Source organism: Podarcis muralis, chromosome 15 (genome assembly GCF_964188315.1).
Source record: "Podarcis muralis chromosome 15, rPodMur119.hap1.1, whole genome shotgun sequence".
Taxonomy (NCBI): Eukaryota; Metazoa; Chordata; class Lepidosauria; order Squamata; family Lacertidae; genus Podarcis; species Podarcis muralis.
In genome coordinates, this window is record NC_135669.1 from 37246481 (window position 1) to 37267857 (window position 21377).

Sequence of the window (21377 nt, forward strand, 5' to 3'; positions counted from 1 at the left end):
GTTGAGACGCCATTTGGCCTGCTTCCTTCTGTCAGCGCAACTGCTCTTGAGAGCCAAATGCATTTTCCACAGTTGTTTGGCTATGAACAACTCTGCCTTTATCTTATATCTGTCTTGCTTTGTTCAGGCGTCTCCTCCTGTTGGCTACCCTTTCCCTAAGAAAAAGACCCGGACGCTTAACATTTGTCTTTCAGCTTCAGAGCATGGACACGATCTGAGTTTGAGGACGCATTGTTCCAAAGAGGACTTCAAAGGGGCTCTGCTTTGCGGTTTGATAGCACTGTTCCGCTGTGGTTGCAAAACAAGAGGATAACCTTTATTCGGCAGTATATTTCTCTCTCTATTTTTCTTCAACATTTTAATACAGTGGTACCTCGGGTTAAGTACTTAATTCGTTCCGGAGGTCCATTCTTAACCTGAAACTGTTCTTAACCTGAAGCATCACTTTAGCTAATGGGGCCTCCTGCTGCTGTCGCGTCACCGGAGCACGATTTCTGTTCTCATCCTGAAGCAAAGTTCTTAACCCGAGGTACTATTTCTGGGTTAGTGGAGTCTGTAACCTCAAGCGTATGTAACCTGAAGCGTATGTAACCTGAGGTACCACTGTAATAATAAAGCAATAAGAGATTTTATATCTACAATATACTGTACACAGAACCAAACATGACAAGATATTTACCATATTTTTCTGTGTATAAGACAATATTCCCTCCCAATTTTTTTAAGTTTTATACACAGAATGGTTTCTATCATTCTGGGATGTCCTGCGCAAATCGGGACAGTTGATGTCTATGTGTTTACTTGCCTGTTCCTTAGGATCCAGCTGCTTGCCATGTTAAGAGCTGTGCCCCCCCCCCCCGGTCTTTGAAAGGAAGATGCAAGAGGTGTGCTACTTGTTGGATTAATATCTTAGCTAGCGCTCAGCCATGCACCTAGGCCTTTTTTTCTGCCTGCAATACCTTGTCACCAGTGCTTTGCCTATGTACTGTTCCGATTTATGCAATAAAGATTTGGGCAGAAACAGAACCAAGAGGTTGAGTTATTTGCCCAGCAGTAAGAGCCAGGACAATATGGTTTACATAAAACTTACGACGTTTGCTTTCAGGGAAAGGCCATATTATATAATCGCAGAGCTATTAATTTCATTACCTGCATCTTGGCACAAAGATCAATGGTTCCAATTTAAGTAGCAACCCTGTAATTACAGTATGTGCTCCATTGCTCTGCCTGGATTTGAGGTTAAAGAGACTCTCAAGGGCTGCAGCAGAAGATGTGCAAGGGAAAGTCGTGTCTGGCACTCCCCAGATCTGAGTTGGCACACCCTCTACTATTTGTTTTGCCTCATTCATCTTAAAGTGTCACAATTGTCTCGGTACTTTGCAGAATTACACCAGAGCACATCCCTTTGCCTTGCACGGAGTTAAGACACAGTGCCGTATGACAGTACTGCAGTCACGTCCACAACATGTGCTTAAAGCACAAGGCTTCCCTCAAATAATAATGGGAACTCTAGTTTGTTAAGGGTGCTGGGAATTGTAGCGCTGTGAGAGGTGAACTATGGTTCCCATGATTTGGGGGGGAACGGAACCATGTGCATTAAATGTACTTTAAATGTATGGCGTAGATGTGACCTGGCCTGGTAAACTAGTGCATCCAAATCTATTAAAAGGCAAATTATTTAAAATGAAAGGACATCAAGCATTCCACTTAGGATTCCTAAGTGCATTCCTTTGTACTTAGAAGCCAGTCCCCTTGCGTTCATTCAGGTTTACTTCCCTGTACATTTGCATAGGGTTGCAACCTTAATAATGGCAACCTTAATAAAGGGTGTCAAAAGCCTTCTTAAAAATATATATACTGTAGCCTACTGACTGGTTGGCAGCAAGAAGACGGGTGAAACAGAGGGAAGAGGAAGGGCATCTCCCTGAAACAAGTTGTCTAGACTCAGGAAAATCAATAAGTCTGAAAGTCTTTAAAGTGCTGTTACACTACTTCAATAGTGATGGAGAATCTGGGAACTGTAGTTTGTTTAGGGTGTTGGGAACTGTAGCTCTGTGAGGTCAGCACCTTAAACCACAGTTCCCAGGATTCTTCATGACCAATGATGTGGCACAATAGCACTTTAAGGCTATATCTAAAGCACATCCCCACTTCCAAAGAGTCCTGGGAACAGTAGTTTGTAAAGGGTGCTGGGCACTGCAGCTTAGTGAAGGGTGAGCTACAGTAAGGGAGCGAAAAACATGAAGTCTAATAATTGGAGGAATTAGGTCTCTTAAAGCATGTGATGCCATAAAGCAAACTTTGTACACCCTTTCCACGGGGGCTGTCACATGGTAACCTAGATTCACGAATGTCAGGAAAAGCAGCCCATTTTCTTTTCTGCCACTCCCTGTGCTTAATGCATTGCAAAGGAGGATCCCGTGACAGTTGTCATCCCTGCTCTCTCCTCTCAGTACAAAGCAGACCTGCCTGGAGGCAGAAGCAGATCCTGGCAGAGAATCAACCACTCCTTCCACTGGAATGCCGCTGGATCCTAAAGTACATTCAGCACAAACAAACTTAATATGCAGACAGGTGTGGTTGGAAGAAGACTCTCAGGTCTGCAGAGTGTTCCAAGAGCACCTTTTGCAGTACAGTGGTACCTCAGGTTACATACGCTTCAGGTTAAATATGCTTCAGGTTACAGACTCCGCTAACCCAGAAATAGTGCTTCAGGTTAAGAACTTTGCTTCAGGTTGAGAACAGAAATTGTGCTCCAGTGGCACGGCAGGAGCAGGAGGCCCCATTAGCTAAAGTGGTGCTTCAGGTTAAGAACAGTTTCAGGTTAAGTACGGACCTCCGGAACGAATTAAGTACTTAACCCGAGGTACCACTGTACATATAAACTGGAAAAATGAGGCTCAAACAAGGCCAAAGCGGATTTGTCAGGGCAGCTGTTAGGAACATCTGGTATTGTTTTAGACTTGAACTCAGGTTTTGACCAATCTCATGCCAACGCTCTGTGTTCACGTGTAAAGAAAGTGAAGAAACTAATGCAATGGATCTATGAGGATTTACCAACTGTGTTGGACGCGGGTGGCGCTGTGGGACATGGGTGGCGCTGTGGGTAAAAGCCTCAGCGCCTAGGGCTTGCTGATCGCATGGTTGGCGGTTCGAATCCCCGCGGCGGGGTGCGCTCCCGTTGTTCGGTCCCAGCGCCTGCCAACCTAGCAGTTCGAAAGCACCCCCGGGTGCAAGTAGATAAATAGGGACCGCTTACCAGCGGGAAGGTAAACAGTATTTCCGTGTGCTGCGCTGGCTCGCCAGATGCAGCTTTGTCACACTGGCCACGTGACCCGGAAGTGTCTCCGGACAGCGCTGGCCCCCGGCCTCTTAAGTGAGATGGGCGCACAACCCCAGAGTCTGTCAAGACTGGCCCGTACGGGCAGGGGTACCTTTACCTTTTAACTGTGTTGCGACTAGCAAGAGCAGGTTTCAAGTTCTCCTTCAGTCTTAAAGCTCACTGGGTGACCTTGGGCCTGCCACCATCACTCAGTCTAACCTACCTCACAGGGCTGTTGCAAGGACAGAACTGGGGCAGCAGGAGAAGCCTGTATAGAACATAACCCAAAGGTGGGGAACTTCAGGCCTGTGTCGCAGGGTAGGAGAGCTGAAAATAATGCTAATATATTTCACATCTGGCAACCAATGTGCCCCTTTGGTTTCAGATAGTACATGAGTTAGAGGAGTCTGAAAAGCCTGGGACACAAATTTTCACAGCCTTCTAGCAGTTATGGTGGCTCATTTACCAGAAGTACAGTGGTACCTCGGGTTACATACACTTCAGGTTACATACGCTTCAGGTTACAGATGACACTACCCCATAAATATTACCTCAGGTTAAGAACTTTGCTTCAGGATGAGAACAGAAATCGTGCTCCGGCGGCACGGTGGCAGCGGGAGGCCCCATTAGCTAAAGTGGTGCTTCAGGTTAAGAACAGTTTCGGGTTAAGTACGGACCTCCGGAATGAATTAAGTACTTAACCTGAGGTACCACTGTAGTGTATTTAGCGTTAACTCTGCAAATGTATACTCAATTCTGACCAAACTAAGCCTTCTAGAGCAAAATATACATCAGGATTCCACCATAGAGGTGCATGCATGTGCAGCAATTATTGTTATTTTTAAAGCAGTGGAATATGTGAGATTTATATGTTGGCAGGCCTGGATATTCTGCTAGTCTCGCAGGCTTTGACTCACGCTTTACAAACAGGTCTTTTGGCCTGATGCCCTGCAGCTTGACATAGTTTTCGCCTGTTTCATTTCCTTCCTGTAGCGTAAAAACAGAAAGTTCACCCAGTGGTTTGGTCTCTGCTATCTTCAGGTTACAGATCAGAATAATGGAGTTCCCTCATTACCCTGATGCCATGACATCATATAAGGAGGTGGCTATATCCCGAGTTCATGATACAATGGCAAGGTCACAAGACTCACCGAGCATCAGACCTGGTTGTTTTTTCAGTGAAAAGGGCCTGAGGCAACAAGCGTTCATCTCTCTGTGTCATTAGTTTTAGCTAGGCCCATGTGACTACTTCTGATCTGCAGGGTTTTACACAACAGACACACAACAGTCGCCTCTCTCTAATCCTGGTATTTCTCCTCTTTATTGGGGTGTGTGGGATAACTGAGATTGTGCAGTGAGTCTTTGTTAACACCAGTGCTGGAATAAGCAGTAAAAACACCTGCATTAGGGTCAGCCAAGATAAGTTGTGAGCTAGAACTCCTCATCAGGCTCAACGCTGAACAAAAAATGTGGTCAGACAGCAGTGTCTTCAGCAATGTGAACCTGCAAATGGAACTGGATCTAGAGTTGGGAGACACCTTAATGATGTGCAATGGTATCGCAGAGCATCCTAGTACTATTGTCATGATGAAGACAGAAGGAGCAAAGGCTAGGCCTGCAACGAAAGCTTTATTGAACAGAGAGCTGTGTCCAGAAAGGCAAGGAGTTGCATGCGAAGAACAGCTTCTGTGCCATGAACCTGCTCTTCTCAACATCTATTCCATTCAACCTCTTTTTTTTTTTTAAAAAAAAGCTATATTTATTAATGTTCACAAAACAGGAAAAAGGACAAACAAGAAGGAAAGGCATATGGAAAGGGGAGAGTTGCTGCTGTTGGTTTTTTGTCTCTTTTATTTTGTTGCAATTTATGTGGAAATTGTTCTGTTTGGTTTTGCATTTTTTAATGGTTAATTTACTGTTTCGGTCTTCTTTTGTTGTGTTGCAGTTATGTGTTTTTGCATGTTGTAAGCCGCTCTGCAAATTGTAGCTCAGTGGGGGGAACTTTCCAGCTTAAAGTCTCAATGACAGTGAAGAAATATGGGAACAGAGAATTGTTGAGTAAATGAAAGCAAAGTACACTCTGGTTTTCTCCTCTCTGCTCCACCCCTTAACGCACCAAATGTTTTCGCGTCAAGCGAGTGACCTCTAGTGGACAAGCTGGCAAAAAATAAAATTTGCAAAACTGGTAGCACGAAGTATCAGGGTCACGAAGGAATATAAGAACCGTAAACAGACTCAACATTGGTGGGAAGAGCCCCATTTGTCCTAATAAACTAGCTCAGGAAACCAGGAAGTTTATCATCATCATCATCATCATTATTATTGTATGACGTCCATCTAACTCGTCAAGAGTAATAGCTAGAGAGCTAAAATGGCATATTGAGACTCCTGCATTGCAGGGGGTTGGACTAGATGACCCTTGGAGTCCCTTCCAACTCTACAATTCTTTGTTGTTAGAGGAATCAAGAGTTGTAGAATGCAGTATCTAATTTTATCGGGAGAAGTTGTTTGTTGTTTTAACAGTTGTTTACCCAAAATGTATGGGACGTGGGTGGCGCTGTGGGTAAAACCTCAGCGCCTAGGACTTGCCGATCGCATGGTCGGCGGTTCGAATCCCCGCGGCGGGGTGCGCTCCCGCTGCTCGGTCCCAGCGCCTGCCAACCTAGCAGTTCGAAAGCACTCCCGGGTGCAAGTAGATAAATAGGGACCGCTTACTAGCGGGAAGGTAAACGGCGTTTCTGTGTGCGGCTCTGGCTCACCAGAGTAGCTTCGTCTCGCTGGCCACGTGACCCGGAAGTGTCTGCGGACAGCGCTGGCCCCCGGCCTATAGAGTGAGATGAGCGCACAACCCTACAGTCTGGCAAGACTGGCCCGTACGGGCAGGGGTACCTTTACCTTTACACCCTAAATGTATCCTCTGTACCATGGAAAACAAAACATAAATTTTAGAAAGGAGTTATAGGAATGCTGCATTTAATGCCTTCCTGTTCGGACTGTTTTGTCCATCAATTAAACAAACATTTAAATTCGACATCTGGTTTCGGTTTATTCCAATGTTTTTTGTTTTTTTTAAAAAAAATCTCATCCTATATCTTCATCATTTACGTACACACAAAAAATACCGAGCAGTTAAGCTAAAATCATTAAGGATTACATAATAAAAACAGCCCCACTGAAGTCAGCGTTGATTTTTTTAAAACCGGCAGTATATAAACCCAGCTACCTTCTTCCAATCCATCCTGTCCTCTTCACCGCGCCTGCGCAGTAGTGCTTCCCTTCGCTCGCTGGTCGGCTTTCCCACTCAGTTTTCTCCTCAACCCCTGCCGCACATTTCCGCGCCGCGCCTGCGCCCTACCCCCTTCGGCTTTCCCGCGCCCCTCCCCGCCTCCCGTGCGCATGCGCCCTTATTCCCACCCGCGGCGCCTGCGCCGCGCTGCCTCGGCTTTCTCCCACCCTCTCCCCATGCGTGCGCCGCTGCCCTTTGGCTTCCGAGCTCTTTCCCCCCTCAAGCCACCCACCGCGTGCGCGCATGCGTCGCGGCCCGAGCTCCCTCCGCCCGTCGCGCATGCGCCTTGCCTTGGTTCCCTCCTCTCTCGCTCGCTCTCCCCCCCCCCCACCCCCGCCCCACTTGTCGCTCCCCCCGCTTCCCTCTCTCTCTCCCGGCGTCCGGGGCTGGCGTTGGGGGCGGACTCTGGTCCCCGCTTCCGGTGTGGTGTCATGGTGGCTCGTAGGCTGTGATGGCTGAGGAGGAGGAGGGGAGCTGAGAGCGCGGCGGCGGCGGCGGCGGCCGGATCGAGCCGAGGGGGAAGAAGGGGCGGGGGCGTCGAGACCCTCCTCCTCCTCCTCCCCCGCCTGGCTGGGCGGCGGGACATGGCGGCCCACAAGCCGGTGGAGTGGGTGCAGGCCGTGGTCAGCCGCTTCGACGAGCAGGTAACGGCCCTGTGGGCTGCAGGATATGTGGGGGGGGGAGGCGGCATAGGGTGGGGGGGCCCTTTGGGGGAAGGGCTGGAAGGCCCTTGGGGGGGGTTCCAAGCAGGGACGAATGCATATATATTTATATATGTGTGTGTCTTTTCTGAGGGGGCCCGTTTCCCCCTCAGAAAGTGTCGTCGTCGGATCCTAGAATTGTACAGTTGGAAGGGGGCCCCCCAGGGTCCTCTAGTCCAACCCCCTGCTATGCAGGAATCTCGACTAAAGCATCCTTTGACAAATGCTTAGAAACCACTGAGGAAGGAGAACCCACAACCTCTTAAGGGAGGATGCCTTTGCGAGGTAACTCCCTCTGCTCCTTTCAAAGGATGCCGTGATTTTTTTTTTTTTTGGGGGGGGGGTGGCTGGGTGGGAAGGCAAAGCTTCCTGGGGAAAAGATTGAGGAATTGGGGTGCCATGCAAGGGAAAAGTGTGCGTACGTTTTCCTCACTCTCTCTGGTCTTCTTCAGGGAGAGGAGATGGGGACCCTTTAGGGATGTGCTAGTGCCTTTTAGTCAGTGTGTGTGTGTTTATGGATGCAAAGCATCCTTGCAGATCTCCCAGGCGATACACACCCAAACTGATTAAAGGGGGGGGGAAGAGTCCCATCTCTTGCTATACATGAACATAAAGAGTGTGGAACATGCACATTTGTGGTGGGCATGAATCCCATCTTTCCCCTCCCCCCCCCCATCAAGTTTGCTCTGGAATTGTATATATGGTTGTTGCTTACTGTGATCTTGGGGTCTTTGAGGGATGAGAGTTGGTGTTGGCCATTTAGGAACCCTACCCACACCCTGCTTTGAGTTGTGCGGATGATGTGCTAAAGCTCATTTCAAGTGGGGTGAGCCCATTTTTCCCTCTGCCCCGCCAGAGATGAACTGGAGTTGTGTGTTGTTGTTCTTTTGAGTAACAGCTGTAGTAGGGCATCCTGGAGGTGAGTTGAAGAGCAGTAGCTGATCTAGTTGGGTGTCACTTTATCAGTGGTACCAACGGGCTGTGTGACTTTTGAGGGGAGATGAGAAACAGCTGTTGTTATGCCTTTGCATTTTATCTCTAGGTTTGCAATAAAATAAACTTATGACACCTCAAATACTTAAAACGTTTGTTGTGGCAGGAGCTTTCGTGGTCTAGAGGTGGCTGTGCATATGACAAAAGTGGGCTGTGGTCCTTGAAAGCTTCTGTCACAATAAACCTGCCAGTTTGCAAGGTACCAGAGTACTTTTCGTCAGTCTTGTGGGATGGAGTTTACTGGCCCTTTCTAAGGATGTGCTGGATTCATTTTCTTTGGAAATGGCACGGGAGTTGGAAGGGACGCTGAGGATCATCTAGTCCTTCCCCCTGCCATGCAGGAACATGCAGCTGTTCCTTAAGGACATCGAATCTGCAACATTATCAGCACCACACTCTAACCAACTGAGCTGGATGCTGGCAACTGTACCAATTGAGTTCTACTCTGTGAGGGCTGGATGTGTATGTTTAAGTCAAGAGAGAACTGGAAAATGGGTCTTCCTTGAATGGAATAAAGAAGTAGCTGGATGCAGTCCAGCATTTTCCTCCTCTTAAAGGAAGAAAGATGTGGCTTATCTGGATATTTCCCCCAAAAAATGGTGATTTGCATAGGATAATTTGCAGTAGGAAACTTTCAGTGTCAAAGGGTTAGCCAGTTTAACATTTTTATTTTACCTGTATTTAGTAAAGAAAGCTAAATGCGTTGATAATGCTAAGTTTGCCTAATATTGCATTTGCAGTTGGCATCAATTTGTTGCTCCTAATGAACTTACAAAATGGAACATTTTCCACTGAAAAAATATAACGCTGGAAAACTGTGCACCCCACATTGCTGAGGAGCTGTCCCTTCTAGGGTTCTTTCAAGAGAAAAAATGTAGAAGAAATTGGGCTCAATCTTTGGGTTTTGGGAAGGTGTCATTCTGGGATTTGTAAAAGTTGGGGTCTTTGAGGGAAAAAGGAGGGGAAGCAGCTTGGCTCATTGGAACTCTTCACTTGCTGGATGTGGGAACTGGGAGCCCTGTGGAATGAAAGATGCAGTAATAGATGTAGTCAGACTTCATCCTTGTTCCATGTGAAAGGGGGTGCTTATGTATGGAAAACGGGGCACAGATGGTTTGCAGTAGGATTGAAAGAACAGGTGGACATACTATTGATCATTGAAGGGGTCTTCTGGGCCCAGTGAAGGCCCAGTTATGCAGCATGGGAATAGGGGGGACTACTGTGAGTGGGTGTACCACTCACATCAGTTGAAGTTTTTGAACACATTGGGACTTGCTGCTTGTGAGTTGAACTTGGGAGGAGGGAAATAAGGGGATATACTGACTTGAGATAATTATGGAACTGCCCTTCTGAGTGGCCTACTGGATCCATTTTAAAGCAAGCCATTGAAAAACAGCTTTGTTTTGTGACAATCTGGCCCAACAGGTGCCCCTTGGAAGTCCCTAAGCAATCATGGTCACAGTAGGTCTCCCCCTACTCAAAATTCTCAGCAACTGGTATTCAGAGGCATACTGCTTCTAATCCACATTGTGACTAATAGCCATTGATAGTCTTATCTTCCATGAATCTGTCAAATCCGCTTTTGAAGCAGTTCTAGTTGGAGGCCATCACTTCATCTTGCGGCATTGAATTCCATAGGTTAACTGTCCACTGCATGAAGAAGTCTTTCCCTTGGTCTGTCCTGAATTTTCCAATATTCAGCATCTAGTGTTTTGAGTGAGAAAGAAAGCCTTTATGTCCACTTTCTCCACACAGTACATAATTTTACACACCTCTATCACGTTGTTGTTACTTATTCCCTTTTTTACTAAGCCAAAGGCCCAAATGTTGTTATCTTTCCTCATAGGAGAGCTGTTCTGTCTCTCTGATAATTTAGTGAACCTTCTCCAGCTCTGCTGTGTTCTTTTTGAGCAGCGGAAAACAACCAGAGCTATACACACCACACCATAGATTTGTATTGTGGCATTACAATATTGGCAGTTTTATTCTAACTTCCTTTCCTAATGAATCTCTAACACAAAGTTCCCATTTTTCACAGTTTCTGCACACAATATCAGCATTTTCCTAGAGCTGCCCCCTACAGCCCTAAGGATACAACAATCAGTCAGTGCCAGTTCTGGCCCCATAATTTTGCCCCATCATGCATCACTTTTCACTTGCTTCCATTCAGCTAGATGGGTATTAATATGGCAGACTTCATCCTTGTTCCATGTGAAAGGGGGCAGTAATGTATGGAAAATGGGGCATACTGCTTGTGTGAAAAACCATAAGATCTGTCGTTTTCCTTGTAGAATTGAGCTGGCTAACACAATAGGGGTTATGGACTTAAAATGTTCAAACACTTTCCTGTAGTTGCTATGCTATCTTTAAAGAAAGAGATATTGAGGGAGTTATTTCCTACTTTGGAAGAATGACACTTTCTAATGATGAGCTAATTTCTCATGCTAGTAAATTCCCCCCAAAGTATTTTATTTATTTAAGGCATTAACTAGCTACTCTTCAGCAAAAGCTCTCAAAGTGATCTACAAAAGATGCAATTTGCAAGTTGCTGGAAATTACTGTCCTAGTAGGATCTTGCACTTCATCCTACATTGCTTTCTTGGAAGTAAATTCAGTTGCTTTTTAAATGGGGCTTTCTGGGCTATTGCTGTGGGCTATAAAATTAGGCTTTTTTCCTTTTTCATTGGCATATGTCATGTTTCTAGCTAGACTGCACCACCAGATTATTGTGAAATGCATTGTTTTTGTTTGGTGTGTATTTATATTATAAGGTGCCCTATAATATCCTTCGGATGAAGGACAAAATAGAAATTATATTAAAAAACATAAAAGCAAGTTTTAAATTGCACTGGAACCCTAACCAAAGGTGGGTTAAAAAAGAAATCTTCAGAGGAGGGAGCCCCTCACAAACATATCTCCAGGGAGAGGGAGTTGAAAAGGTGAGGGGTCACTGCTGTAAAGGCCCTGTTGTGTTCCTGACAAACGTGATCATATAGGAGAGAGAGGTACAGTACTGATAAACAGGCAGAAATTCATAACAGTCCTTGATTGTGCCTTCATAGCTGCTTAGTAGGTTGATCATCTGGGAAGTAGTCTTGAGTTGCAGCTTTCTAAAAACACACACATAAACAAACCATTGTCATATATAATCTGAAATGAAGTGTGCATTATGCAAGTTTAGGTTATGGTTCCTGGGAGCCACTTCTCTGCTTTCCAAAATAAAAATCTGGTGAAAAGGTAATGGAATTTTCAGATCCTGGCATCCCATCTCATATGTGCCTTACACACTGGCTCTTCTTGCGAGGTAAACTTTAGTTTATGCCCTCGTGTTTTCCCAGTTAGGTATGCAAATATCCAACATTCAGAATTGTCTAATCAGTGTAACTGGGACTAAGTGCTCACCAAATTTTAGCTTTAAGCTGGCCCGTGGCTTGAGTATTGGGGGGTGGGTTACGCTTCTTTGCTCCCTTCCATTTTAAAGAGATATATAAAAGCATCCTTTGGGACTATTTTAGTAACCATTGTGTTGTGGGGCTAGATAAATTTCAGGTTCTTTGGAAGTTCTTTAACATTTTGGGTGTACACTCCCCCCTTTCTAGGAAGAGTTGTAGAAATGTCCCCCTTCATTTAAAAAAGTAGTAGATAAGCATTTCTTGGTGACAGGTTTCCTCAAGAAAAGTCAGAATAAGCATGGTATAAAGTTACGTAATATATACAGGTGAACTAATTTTCATGGGTCTCGAACCTTGGGAACTACTCTGACCGAGACTTAGCAATCTGGTGAGAAGCATTTTTATTCTGATCTGTCTATCTGGCTTCGTGGAGAAAGTGGACTAGTAGACAGAACTCCATATATTTCAGCCCCACATGTATGCTCATGTGTCAGGGAATAGCAGCTGTGGGAATTAAATTCTAGCAGAGGAGTACATTAAGAGTGGCTGAAACTTATCCAGTGCACTACTAAGTTTGCAGCTGGTGATAATAGTAGATGCTGATAAAGGAAGTGGTTCCTCACAGCCATTCAGCTGGAGGTCTCCAGTGTTCAGAGGTTTTAATAGAAAGCAAACGAAAACAATTTCAGTACATTTTTGCTGATTAACCATCCCCACTTTGTGTGAAATACTTTTCCCCCCCTAAGTGCACTTTGTGTCTGTTGTGTGCTGCTTCCATCAAAAAGCTGTTGGCTTTGATCAAAAGTAAAACTTCCTCAAAGTGGGGTTTTCTGCAAGGTTTTGTTCAACAATTGAGACCAACTGACTGGTAAATGACGCATGAGGGAAATGATTGGTCTGTGACCTTTTGAAGAATTTATGGATGCAGCTTAAAACAAAGTGTCTAGTGTTCACGGAGCAGGATTAATATCTTGGATTTGTGGAGTCATTTCAAGTCTTATCTGCGCTGCTGCTGGGACTTCCGAACTTTTGAGTTTTAACTGATACAGTTCAGAGAGAAGCTAAACATTGGTTGAAACACATTTTGCCCAATACCTCTGCAGTGGGTTACAAAAGACAGGTAGTGAAATGCAACTCAAAGTTACTCTTTGATTCTGATTTCAATGATGAAGTGCATCTGACAATAGTTCCTGTATGGGATATCTCAGGCCACAGCAGCTGCATTTGGACCATGGTATAGCATGATGGAAGTGATCCACAGCACGCCTTGGGCTCATGCGCTCCTCCACCCCCGCATCTCCTCTGGTGCAACCATGAGGAGGAGCTCAGAGGCTTTCGCTTCCATTTTTGTTTATAATGTCATCTGATCCAACAAACTGTGGTTAATGCGAACTATGCTTGCTGGTTGGAAACAAGCCAGTTCCAAACTGGTGGCGAAGGCAAGCCCCATTTGCTAAGGAATAACGGGGAGCGCATTTTAAGGCTCCCAGCTGTTCCTTTCCAGCTCCATCTTGGACTCAGCCCTGTTTGTATTGGCTGTGGTCTTGGAACCTAGCAAGGTGGGTTGCATCAGCACTGCCACCATTTTCGTTTTCTTTGGTCTCCCCCCCCCGCCCCCAGTCATAAGTAGGCAGGAAGCGGGGAGAAAATGAATTGCTTTATTCAACGAGTTTATAGCATAAATTACTAAAACGAGTTCCTGTGGCGAACTCAGAGCAGCTTAGCTATGGTTCCCAGGTGGTCTCCCATCCAGGCAACTGTCAGGATCAAATCTGATTAGCTTCCCCAGAAGAACTGTTTCATGTTCTTTCAAATTGTTCTCAGGGTGGAGGGGAGGAGAAAGATAGGCATGGATGGTGAAAGGAAGGAAGAGCACAGTTCGTTTTTTTCAGGGTGGGTGGGGTTCAGAGTGCACCTAGGGTCTGAGGAAGTTGAACACATGTGTTGTGGACAATCTCACATGGCTGGGGCTTGTCCCATTCACAGAAGCTCATGGTGCTTTTGCTATGGCAGGTTAAAATTAAGGTGCCTGGTGGTAAACACAACTTATTTTAGAAGGCCATGCTTTAATTGTACGTGCTGTATAAATATGGCAGAAGTTCTTTCTAATAACTAGAAGTAATTGAACAGTAAAGCACACTTAGGCTGCATGCATACACTATATTCTTTTAAAGCAACGTCCCCCCCCCCCCAAGAGTTCTGGGCATTGTAGTTTGCCCTCACACAGTTACGATTCCCAGCAACTCTTAACAAACTACAGTGCCCATAATTGTTTGAGGGGGAAACTGTTTCAAATGTGCTTTAAAGGTATAGAGTGTACGCAGCCTTAGACTGCAATCTTATACTGTCAGTGTGGGGAACCTTTGGCCATTGAGATGTTGCTGAACTACAACTCTCATCATGCCTGGGCATGGACCATGCTTGCTGAGGCTGATAGGAGATGGAGCTCAGCAACATCTGGAGGGCCAAAACTCCTCCACACCTGTTATACACACTTAATTTGGCATACGTCTCATTGAACTCAGGGTGGCTCAGTAGAAATGCATAGGATTGCACTGTCCATGTGCTTTAAATGCAGTCAATTTTTTTTACTGGAGAACTGTTTCATTGAATACTTGTAAATATTTTAAGATGGGAAAATTCAGTGGCTTTGTTCAGATGCAACATTAAATTGTGATTTAGCACTATGTGAATGAGCCTGACTTCCCCTCTGATTTGTTCCCTCTCATCCTCTCAAGAGGGCAAATTTGGATCTTTCAGTTAAAGCAAAAGTAAAAGCTTCTAAGCATCTCCTCCTGCTACTGCGGTAGGAGGAGAGGAAAGTGAGAGATCATGCAAGCCCAGGAGAAATTTAGGCTCATTCATGGTTTAGTGTTGTATCTGAACATGAACATTCGCATGCACTTCCCATGCTTGTTTAATTGGGGTGGTGGGAAGAGCTGGAAACTGTCACCATGTTGATTTTTGGCATACCCAAAGAGCTCTTGCATGAAAAGTTAAAGGAAAAAGCCTTCAGTGTAACACACTGGAGCTCTGGAAGTTTCCTTTAAGTGAATGCTTACTGTTTTTCTTTCTCCTCCTCACCTGCAGCTACCAATCAAAGCTAGTCAACAGAATACCCACACCAAAGTCAGCACGGAACATAACAAGGAATGTCTCATCAATATTTCAAAGTACAAGTTTTCCTTGGTCATCAGTGGCCTCACCAATATATTAAAAAATGTTAACAATATGGTAAGTGCTATCCTCTTGACCTTAATAGGCTTATTGTAGGTGGGGAAAGCATGAGATGAAGGAACCTTAGGTTGGGAAAGGAATATGTGTGTTTTCTTGCCCAGTTACCAGTGGATATTGGATGCCAGTGGTTCCGTTGGTACTTGGTAAACACACTGATATATTGATTTCCTATATGCAGTGCTGTTGATTAAAAATGCTCCCCTCCCTCGTTTGAAATAACAAGCTTCTTTAAAACAAGATCAAACTAGATAAGTCCTATCTTATGTGTAACCAGGACAAATGATATTGGCCCAGTTTGGACAATTGCAGCTTATGAAAGCAAGATCTGCACAGACATGGGAACCCTTGGCATGAGCTGTGGTTAAAACAGGAAGCCTCTAACTAGCCATGCATTCCCATTACATTGGAACAAACCAGGTTTTTAGACCATGGTCTGAAATTGATTATTTTAGGTAATTCTGAAACTGGTGACCATAGTTTCCAGTATGGACAAAACAGGAAATTGTGGTTAATTAGAGACATCCTGATTCAATTGCAGATTGCAGTGGCTTTTGGGTTGGGGTAAAAAGCCAAGCACGGCCATTGCTTGTGTCAGGGAACTGCCATCAGTGCCGGAGGGAGAGAGCAAAATCCAGAGGGATTCCAGAGAGCGTCCCGGGATTGGGAGAGGCAGCCCATCTTCTGGGGAAGAGAATCAGCATAGCACCAGTGGAGAAGGGGGGCAGATGGGGGAAGCGGCGAGGCGATCCCATGACTCCTTGCCGGGGACCAGCGGGGAAAGTAAAGGTCCTCCGCTATCTACGCCCTCCTTGCGCAGAAGGCTTTCGCACAGAGAGAGTAGGAGGAGACTAGGCGTCAAAGAGCTTCTTTGCTGGAAGAAGTTTAAGAAACGCCCACTGACGGATTCTGCCAGCGATTGAGACAGCCACGGGTGAGTGGCTGTCCGGACAGAAAAGGTTCACTCAGGCAACCCAGCCAGGTGTTTGCACTGGCTTACGCACGAGCAACCCCTAGAACCATTACAGTTTGCTATTGTCTGTGTGAAGGGGCAAGCTATGGCACACATTAAGGGGTTTAGTGAACATGGTGAGGCCTGAATAATAGGATGCCGTTCATCTTTCCATGTTCAGTCTTGTATCTGTTGGGAGTTATCTCAAAGTTTTAACATCATTCAACTTCCCTGCCACCCACCCACTGTCTAGTCCTGAGGGATATGCCCTTTAATTTTAACTGAAAAGCAGGGATCATTATAGATGCTCTCTGGCGTTGACCATGCTTGCTGGGGCTGATAGGAGATGTAGTTCGGCAACATCTGGAGGGCCAAAACTCCTCCACACCTGTTATACACACTTAATTTGGCATACATCTCATTGAACTCAGGGTGGCTGTATGCATAGGGGTTTCATGTGCTTTAGGATGGTTTTACAGAGAACATGACTGGGTCAGGAGAGCAAAGGGAATGAGGAAGGTATAGAGAAAACCTGTGTTTAAGCTGTGAAGCCCTGTTTGATTTCTGTGCCTTCCCCAAATGTAGCTCTCCACCTTCCCCCCACCCAATGAGGGGAAGTGGTAGCACAGTGGATAAGACCTTTCTGGTCCTGGCATCCTGGTTATGCAGTGTCCTCCCCAGGGAGGATTGTCTTGCCCCCCACCTACAATATTTTTTGCTAATCCCATCTCTCCTGATTTTTTTGTCAATTATATTTGCCGACTTGGTGCAGATTTTTATATTCTAGTACAGGTAGTGACCATTTTGGGTTGGGGTTCTGTTCCTCGCCCCTGCATGTGCACCCTGTCCCCCACATTCTGCCCTCTTCCGGGTCCAAAATCACCCACGTGTCAGTGGCCACACATCAATTGGACACACACCAAATGGTCGCTGTCTGAGTACAAATACTATTTGTCAATTTTGGGGTTGTATTTTCTGATTCTAAGTTTGCAACTGTCCAGCGACCTTGGTTGATGGGTGGTTATAGAAATGTCTCGATTGAATAAATTAACCTCAAGGGCTCCAGATCTTGCTGAAGTTCTCAAGAAACAAAATAATTTACTGGTCTCCTGATGCTCATCTGGGAAGCATTGGATTGCATCCAGCTAATTTATTCTCAGAGTAGGCCCCCTGAGATTTATAGGCCAACGTTAGTCATGCACATTAATTTAAATGGGTCTACTCTGAGTAGGACTAACATTGAATGCAACCTGTTGGGTGGTTTTCAGCTCAGTTTTACTCAGAGTAGACACACTGAATTCAATGGCCATGACTAAGTTAATTTCAGTGGGTCTACTTAGCTGAATACCACCCACTGTGTGGGATGATGGGAAGCAAATCCATTTTTGTAATGAGAACTTAATTGGTTTCCTGTCTTCTACCTCCCCCACCCCAGAGAATATTTGGAGAAGCTGCTGAAAAGAATTTGTATCTTTCTCAGCTGATTATATTGGATACACTGGAAAAATGTCTTGCTGGGGTGAGTAGCCTGCTTAACATGAGTTGCCTTTGCAAATTCTACATAGACAATCTAACTGTGAAGATGTGTGAAATGTCTGTCTTCTGAAATAGTCATGTTCTTGATGATAATATGTCAGATTTGTAGAAAGTCACTCCCCTGTTATGCTTGAGAGGTTGCCTCCAAATGCACTTGAACTATGGTGTGTTTTAACTTCTTTACGTGTTGATCTACATACCAAATGAATTTAATAAAAATAATATAGAAGTGACTTCCAGGCAATCAGGGATTTTTTTTTGTAAACGGACAGTTTCAAACTGTTGCAGTGCTACAAACAACTGTCTAGAAAATGTAGAGAAGTGGGCTAATAGCATTTTCGTGGCAGCAATTTGCAGGGTAGAGAGCCAAGTCCTGCAGCTGATTGCCGATATTTGTTTGCCTTTTTGCTGAATGCATCAGGAAATGGATGCAACTTTCCTTGTAACTAATTCCTGTATGCATGTGCTTTTTTTTAATGTGACTAATTCTGGAAAGGAAAATAATATTGGACTTGAATAGCAAACTTAAAGATTTTGGTATCTTTGGCTCTAAATATTGCATCAAAAAATGGTGTTGATGCAGCTTGATATACGAAAAAGGAAAAAGAAGGAACTTTTGTGTTTACTTGTGGCTCAGCCAGTGCAAAGAGATAAGACTTTTTCCACTTTAAAAGTTAAATTTTTTAAACATAAGTCCACCTGAGCTCTCCTGTGGTTTTCTTTCAATTTGGCTTAGTTTTGTACACAGATAAATCGAGCTTACTCTCTGGCTGCTAAAGATGACTTTTGCAGGTGCTTCCTAGTTTACATTAGTTAACTTTGTCTAAACTTCCAGTGGGAATGCAGTACTGAGGTTTCCAGAAAAGTGATCCTATTTTCACTTAACTTTGTTCCTGGAGTCTCTCTGCTTTTTCCCTCTTTTGCAACCTTGGGAATGCAGTTAGTGGTTTAGCCCTTTCTGCAAAGCTGTAAAGCCAAACTTGGGCTCTGGTGAAATCTAAGAGTCTTTTTTTATTCCTGAGGGTTTCCTTCACACAGTTCCAAGCTTACTGTAATGAGATCAGCTGTAAGCTGCTTGTGATTCCCCATACTGGTTTTAAAAGATCGCTTTCCAAGCCATTGCAGACAGAATAGTTCATGGCTTGTCATTTGACACCTGTGTAAACATACTTGCAGACAATCTATAAATGTAGCCATGAGACCCGCGGCATGTTCCTCTCCTTCTCTGAGCAGCAGAGCATTGGATTGAGCATGCGACTCCCCTTCTCTGGACCGTGTGCTCACCCATTAGGCAAGGTGATCCCTTTGCCTCAGGTAGTGGATCGGTCTCGTGTGCCCTCCTTCCCACTGCCCCCCCCATAGCCTCTGCTGGCCTGCAGAGGCTGTCTGGGTCAATGGCAGAGGTACCGGTATTGTTAAGGACCGTTCACGCCACTTGCCTATGCCTCCATCTGAAGAAGGGTCCTTGCTCACAGCAAGGTGTGATGGGCAAGATGGAGCTGCAGGACATCTATTTAAAATTGCATAGTTTTACGACAGGGGGAAAAATAAAACCACTAAACAATAACAAAGTACAGTTAAAATCGATAGAAAACATTAAACTATGGAGCTAAAATCACTTTAAAAGTCTTGAGCTTGGCATCTCAACTAAGCTATAGGGGTGCTACCACTGAAAAGACCCTTTTCCTGGTTGCCCCCCCCCCCCGTTAATTGCTGATAGGCAGAAAAGGGTTTCTGATGCAGATTTTGAGGCGCAGGCAGGTTCAAGAGGAGAAAGGCGGCCAAGGAAAAGGATAGAGAGCTGCTTCTGCAGGGACATAACAAAAGGATAGCAGCGACCTTTTCCCCAGCCACATTAAGGGTTCCTCAAGGGTCATTATAACACCCTGCTGTAAGTTATTGTGACAGATGTGGCTGGTTCATGTGCAGCATTTTCCCACAGCCTAGTGGCGAGATGTGTCTCATGAGTTCAAGCACACACATCTCGTTTACAAAATACTGTGATAGCTTGGGAGCGGAGCAGATTTCCTGGGTTATTAACAATGGGGGAAGAGAACTGTGAAAACGCTTCAGGCAGGCAGTCACTTACAAACTGTCCTCCTAGCAACCAAAGGACACTATGAGGCTCGATGAGACGATGCTGGTCAAGCAGTTGTTGCCGGAGATCTGTCACTTTATCCACACCTACCGCGAAGGGAATCAACACGCAGCAGAGCTTCGCAATTCTGCTTCTGGAGTTCTCTTTTCTCTCAGCTGCAACAATTTCAACGCCGTCTTCAGCCGCATCTCCACCAGGTGAGTGAGTGAAAGATGCTGCTTTCCCCATCATTCCTAGAAGGCCCATTTAATAAATAATAATTTTATTATTTATACCCCGCCCATCTGGCTGGGTTTCCCCAGCCACTCCCCATTTAAAATATTGTCACAATTTTCTGACCCCAGTCAGCCTCTATCATGTATAAATATCAATACAGCTCAAGGAAGGTTAAAATCAGTGTGATTGATTGAGCTTCTGAGTGTCATGTCTCTTCTGACCTAGTATAGTCTATTTCTACACCTTGCTTCTGCTTGTGGGCTGTTGGGTCATCTCTTGAATGCAGGTGTATGTTAATACAGTGGTACCTCAAGTTACAAATGCCTCAGGTTACAAACGCTTCAGGTTACAAACTCCGCTAACCTGAAAGAGTTACCTCAAGTTGAGAACTTTGCCCCAGGATGAGAATGGAAATCGTGCGCCGGTGGCATAGCGGCAGCAAGAGGCCCCATTAGCGAAAGCGCGCCTCTAGTTAAGAACAGTTTCAGGTTAAGAACGGAGCTCTGGAACGAATTAAGTTCGTAACTAGAGGTACCACTGTAATTTTTATTCATTTAGAAGGCTCTGCATCAAGTCAGACCTAAAGAATTGGAAACCAAACAAGCTGAAGATGGATATTTCATTAGTCGTCTTCTTTCTTTGGCGATCACTCATAGCCGAGTAAGATTGTCTTCCATAAACACAGTTTTAACCATGAGTCCGTAAGTGACTGTGGATCCACACGTCCTTCCACAGTGGGGACTTTGGTTTCCGGATGGGAGTTGATCACGGTGTGGATTTGTCAAGCGTGCCTTCCTCTTAGCACGTTTTTCCCTTGCATCTTGAGCACGAGTGTCTTAAAAGCCCATAACACCTTTGGTAAAGGCTCTTCTCCAACTGGAGCGCTTGCGGGCCAGTGTTTCCCAATTGTTGGTGTTTATACAACATTTTAAAAAATTTGCCTTGAGACTGTCTTTAAACCTCTTTTGTTGACCACCAGCATTACGCTTTCCATTTTTAAGTTTTGAATAGAGTAGTTGCTTTGGAAGATGATCATCAGGCATCCGCACTACATGACCAGTCCAACGAAGTTGATGTTGAAGAGCCATTGCTTCAACACTGGTGATCTTTGCTTCTTCCAGTACACTGGTATTAGTTCTCCTGTCTTCCCAAGTGATGTAATGTTTTATAGGGGGACAAATTAGAGCTCTGTGGTAGCATGGTTCAAGCCCTGACATAAGATAATTTTCCTGCTCAAGACCCTCAAGAACTGCTGCCGCTCAGAGGAGACAATGCTGGTCTAATTGGGCAAATCATTTAAGGTATAAGGCAGCTTCCTGTGTTCCCCTATGTGAATTTTGGATCCAGAAGTGGAGAGCATAGGAGCAACATCAGTCTCTAGTGAACAGGTAGAAAGTCCTGCAGTTAAAGGGTACCTCAGCTAAATTTTAAGAGCCTTTTCATAACCTCTGTTCCAAGGAGTTGTTCTTGGCAGCCAGCTCTGGAGGATGTGGGTTTTCTCTTTTTTGCTAAATAGCTTGATGGAGAGTAGTTGCATACAGAACGGGAGACACTGCATTTCCTTTATGGGGAATTGTCAGAAACAATTAAATAAAAACCTCTCCTTGAACTAACTTCGGAGTGTTGTTCGGTCTCATATTTCCTGTT

At 45.0% G+C, this 21377-nt stretch overlaps 1 protein-coding gene and 1 long non-coding RNA gene across 6 annotated transcripts in view; one reads left to right on the plus strand and one right to left on the minus strand.

Moving 5' to 3' along the window:
- Positions 1-4932: 4932 nt before the first annotated feature.
- LOC144325652 (uncharacterized) lies at positions 4933-6698 on the minus strand. Its single transcript, XR_013390851.1, has 2 exons — positions 6546-6698; positions 4933-6239 (listed from the first exon to the last, which is right to left on the minus strand). It is a non-coding gene; the product is annotated as an uncharacterized LOC144325652 (long non-coding RNA).
- A 209-nt stretch (positions 6699-6907) lies between these two features.
- The window catches only part of NF1 (neurofibromin 1), a 163420-nt gene continuing 148950 nt past the window's right edge, over positions 6908-21377 (plus strand). For 2 of the 5 annotated variants that reach the window (XM_028707813.2, XM_077919455.1), the window contains exons 1-4: positions 6928-7252; positions 14785-14928; positions 17316-17399; positions 19521-19711. In XM_028707813.2, the coding sequence (XP_028563646.2) occupies positions 7193-7252; positions 14785-14928; positions 17316-17399; positions 19521-19711 (479 nt within the window). In that variant the 5' untranslated portion in view covers positions 6928-7192. Of the gene's footprint in view, positions 7253-14784; positions 14929-17315; positions 17400-19520; positions 19712-21377 lie in introns of all 5 variants that reach the window. The other 3 variants (XM_077919458.1, XM_077919457.1, XM_077919456.1) reach the window with 3 other exon arrangements.